Source organism: Limulus polyphemus, unplaced genomic scaffold (assembly GCF_000517525.1).
Source record: "Limulus polyphemus unplaced genomic scaffold, Limulus_polyphemus-2.1.2 Scaffold1559, whole genome shotgun sequence".
NCBI lineage: Eukaryota > Metazoa > Arthropoda > Merostomata > Xiphosura > Limulidae > Limulus > Limulus polyphemus.
The window spans coordinates 95720-100043 of NW_013667169.1; the positions used below are offsets into that span (position 1 = coordinate 95720).

At 31.2% G+C, this 4324-nt stretch overlaps 1 protein-coding gene across 2 annotated transcripts in view; it reads right to left on the bottom strand.

Annotated features, from left to right (window-relative positions):
* Positions 1 to 4324, bottom strand: part of LOC106464090 (histone-lysine N-methyltransferase 2C-like) — a 31161-nt gene that overhangs the window by 12523 nt on the left and 14314 nt on the right. For both annotated transcript variants that reach the window (XM_013924201.2, XM_022391761.1), the window contains exon 12: positions 3272 to 3387. In XM_013924201.2, coding sequence (XP_013779655.2) covers positions 3272 to 3387 — 116 coding nt within the window. The remainder of the gene's footprint in view (positions 1 to 3271; positions 3388 to 4324) is intronic.

Consider the following 4324-nt stretch of genomic DNA (forward strand, 5'->3'; position numbering starts at 1 on the left):
GAAAAATACTAAGCTCAGGGTGGCCACTTTTTTTTACCAGCACTGTATTTTAAAGTTGAAAGCAGCCTGGGTCGACTCCGGTAATCAAAATCTGGCCCATGGCACAAAAAAGGTTGGCTACCCCTGTTCTAACATATAATAGTAAAAGAACCTTGAAAAACAGGTTGAAAATGGGAAGAGAAAACAGCTATTCTTATGAAAGAAATAGTCAGTGACTAGAAGTCTAGACCACTGAAAAAAAAAAATTCAAATTATAGGCTTTGTCTATTTGACAGTAGCATCTCATAATTTTTAACATTAATATAAATTCATAAAAACAAAACTGGTGAACAAAATCACAAACACTGACAGCACAAACAAAGTAATAAAGATCACAAGACAAACATTAATAATGAACGATAACTGGTGACTGATGGTCATTACCAATAAACTCAAAAATTGTAATTCCTTGGCTGCCCAAAATGAAAATTTAAAAGCCTTGACCATCTACCCATTGCTTTCACCATTATACAAAAAAGCCAAAAACTGACAAAATGAGCAGCAAAAGTTGCTACGTAAAAAAACTTAACATGGAGCTGTTAGATTGAATTCTTTCGTTTAATTAACAAATATTTACTAAACATATACACCTTATTCAATTCAATACAGTCTTAATATAAAATAAGGACTGGTTACAATTTAGCTCATAGCATACTATGGTAAATCTTTGATCGTGATTTAAATTTGTCATATTTACTAACCATAGTACACCTTATTCAATTCAATACAGTCTTAAAATAAAATAAGGACTGGTTACAATTTAGCTCATAGCATACTATGGTAAATCTTTGATCGTGATTTGAATTTGTCATATTTACTAACCATAGTACACCTTATTCAATTCAATACAGTCTTAAAATAAAATAAGAACTGGTTACAATTTAGCTCATAGCATACTATGGTAAATCTTTGATCGTGATTTGAATTTGTCATATTTACTAACCATAGTACACCTTATTCAATTCAATACAGTCTTAATGCCCAAATCTGTAGTCTTATCTAAATTTAAAAAATTTTCAGCCACAGTTAGAAAACTAATTGAGTAGTATAAAATGAATTTATATAAGTCTTTGTACATTGCTTTGTATTATAGAGATATCCAAAGACTTGTGTAAATTCATTTTATTTTGCTTTAGATACTGAAGATGGAATCTGACGGAATTCCAAAACGTTTGTTTAATTGAGTAGTTTGGTAGATGTCTGTTTCAAACAAAGCTTGATCAGTACAACCTATTTTTTGGAGAAACACGAAGGTTAACAAAGGTATTGTATGTACTAATATTCTGTTTCAAAATATGTCAAGTACTATGAGAAACTTAATAAAAACTTAGTGTGTGTACAGCTACTAAAGTCTGTCTATCTTTTTTTCAGACTTTTGCAAAAGTTACCAAGGGCTATTTATCATTAACTATCCCCAAGGAAGGAAGCTAGTAAACAGCTTCCACTGCCATCTCTTTGGCTACTCATGTCTAACTGAATCATGGGGTTTAATCTCCCTCTCAAAGTATACCTATAGTTCCAAGAGAGGAGCTAATTTCTGTGGTAATGGATCCACAGTCTGAACACATTGACCATCAGACAGTGCCCTACCCAGAAATTTAAAATTATCTTTAAACATACATAAACACATACAAACAGAAAATTAAAAGTAATTAATCATTATTTTTTGTATATACAAATGATTATAAAGAAAAAAAAAATAAAATTTAAAATTTTAAACAATATTCGCCCTAGGAGAACTATTAAAAATTTCACCAAAGGCACACTAAAATCACAAAATTAATTTGGAAAAGCATGAATATGATACAGAGTATTTTACAAATGGTCAAAGATAGTGTTAAATATGCTTCCCATCATTCTAAGTCAGCATATGAAGATTATTCCTAATGGAAGTAACTTCAACCACATTGTATTACTGAAGAAGAGAGAAAACATCTACTATATAAACATGAAGAGCCGTCTGTCTGTCACGCCGATATCTTGGCTGTTTTGGTACCGATAAACATGCAAGTTGCACAAAACAACAGTGCTTCTGCCGCAAGAAGCAAGTTTGTCTTTTTAAAATCCTTCCAGCCATATATATATATAATGCACTACTTTGGGCATATAGCTAGATTTCAAGGTAGGTTGTTAGAGATCGTAATGAGTAATAAAATTGTATAGAGTAGATGCATGCCCCAAACTTGGTACTGCTGTCACACAAAAATCATGACCATTGGGTGAAATTACCCATTACGCCATTACCAAATTTTGTCCAAAAGGAACCCTAGACTACAGCATGAGCTACCCGCAGCACATTTCAATTTTGAACATGCCCAAATTAAAGTGTGCTTCTTCAGCTCAGCATAATAATAAAGCAAAAACCAGGAAGACAGTCTAAGTCGAAGACCCCGAAATTCATAACCAAATTCACTGCCTTTACTATCACAATTAATAATTTGCAGGGTTATACAGTTGACCAAGTAGGAATATGTCTTTGAGAATAAGTTTTTTGCTTGTTTCAATCTACAAGAATTTATCAAGAAGAACATAGCTTAATATACATAAAAAATGTTTTCATGAAATACTACAAACAGGATAGTCATTCTCCATACATATATTGTTACCAGATAATAATTATTAACTATTTCCCATCATACAACGGGCATTCAGCTTGTAATAAATAAATGTAACACTAGATTTCCAGACAATCAGTTTAGGTGTGAAGCATAACATAGTATCATGTAAAAATCTTCTCAATAAAACAAAATTGTAAGTTTGCCTTTGTTGAAATTGTGTTCCTTTTTGGACAAGTAGTTTTTAAGATATAATTATTTTGAATATGGGTTTTTCATTTTGGTTACACAGTACACAGCAATATAAAAACATATGAACCTAAAGAATATCACATCTTAAGTAGTTTGATATTTCATCAATAAACAAGATATTACAGCAAACAAAATAAATATTCATTCAGTTACAAGAATATTTTTTATGGAAACATTTTTCTAATTATCTGTTTTGCCATACAGTGTTTCAAGCCATAATAAGTAACTGAAATTATTTTCCTTCACTAGACACGCACACATATGCATGCATAAATACAAAAAAATTAAAAACTATGTAACTAAAGAAACTTGCTGTCAAACCAAAATATTTTAAACAACCAAGAGCTTAAACGACAAGTTTTATTTGATATAGAAGAAAACAGGTTCAAGGAGACTTTGGTTTAGAGCCAAAGTTAAAAGAATACCTTGCAATTTGCTTGTGTTCTTCTCTGTTTATGTAAACCCTCCTGAAGACAGCCATAGATTCCAATTCATTGTCCAGTACAGGAACTTTGGGTACATGCTGTGGACAAAGCATACTCTGGAAAAAATAAAATGTTCAACATATTATAAAGAAAACTTGTTTGTTTTGTTAAATTTCTTGCAAAGAAGGGCTGTCTGCAGTAGCTGTCCTTTACTTTGAAGTGAAAGACCAGAAGAAAAGCAGCTAGTCAACAGCATCCACTGCCAACTCTTTGGACACTCATCAGATAACATAGTGGGATATAACCATCACAGTTATAATGCATCCATGGCTCCAAAGAGCAGAGTGCATTTTTTTTTGGTGTGGTACTGGGACATTAACCACAGAACTTCAGATCCACTGTTGGTACACTCAACACTGTACTACACTTAACTCAAAATTTCTTTTATTAAATTTTCTTGAAGTTCAATCAAGTTATTTATAATCATACCTCAACTTGTGAATTTGGATAAATTTACATTTTCTAACATCTTGTTTAACTTGGGAACACTTACAAATACGAGCAGTTTTAAAGCCACTATGTTAAAAACAAGTTTCAAGCTTGTGCTATTTCCTACATTGTCATTGTTTACCTAAAATGGGTTCCCCACATTTCTAGAAATATTTCATAAAAAAATTACTAAGTTTCCTTTTTTTTTTTTACAGCTAAAGGGAAACCACAGCCAAGAGAATGGGCTTGGAGAGATATTTATTTAAAAAACAAGATTTTTGAATATGGGAAGTTATCTTTGAGATAATGACAGAAAAAAAATCTGATCATGTGTTTTTTAATCCTTTTTACTTCTACCAGCAAACCATACTCCTAACAGCAAGGTATTCTTTGTTAATTTTACTCCAAATACTAACCATGAAAAAAAACAAATACAAAAGTACCTTCATAAGTTGTTTCAACTTAGAATACAAACTATATAGTTTTAGGATTAACTTGCTTTACTAATTTAACTTTATACCAATTTTAAATACTACAAAATGAGTTATACATCAGTATTTTAAA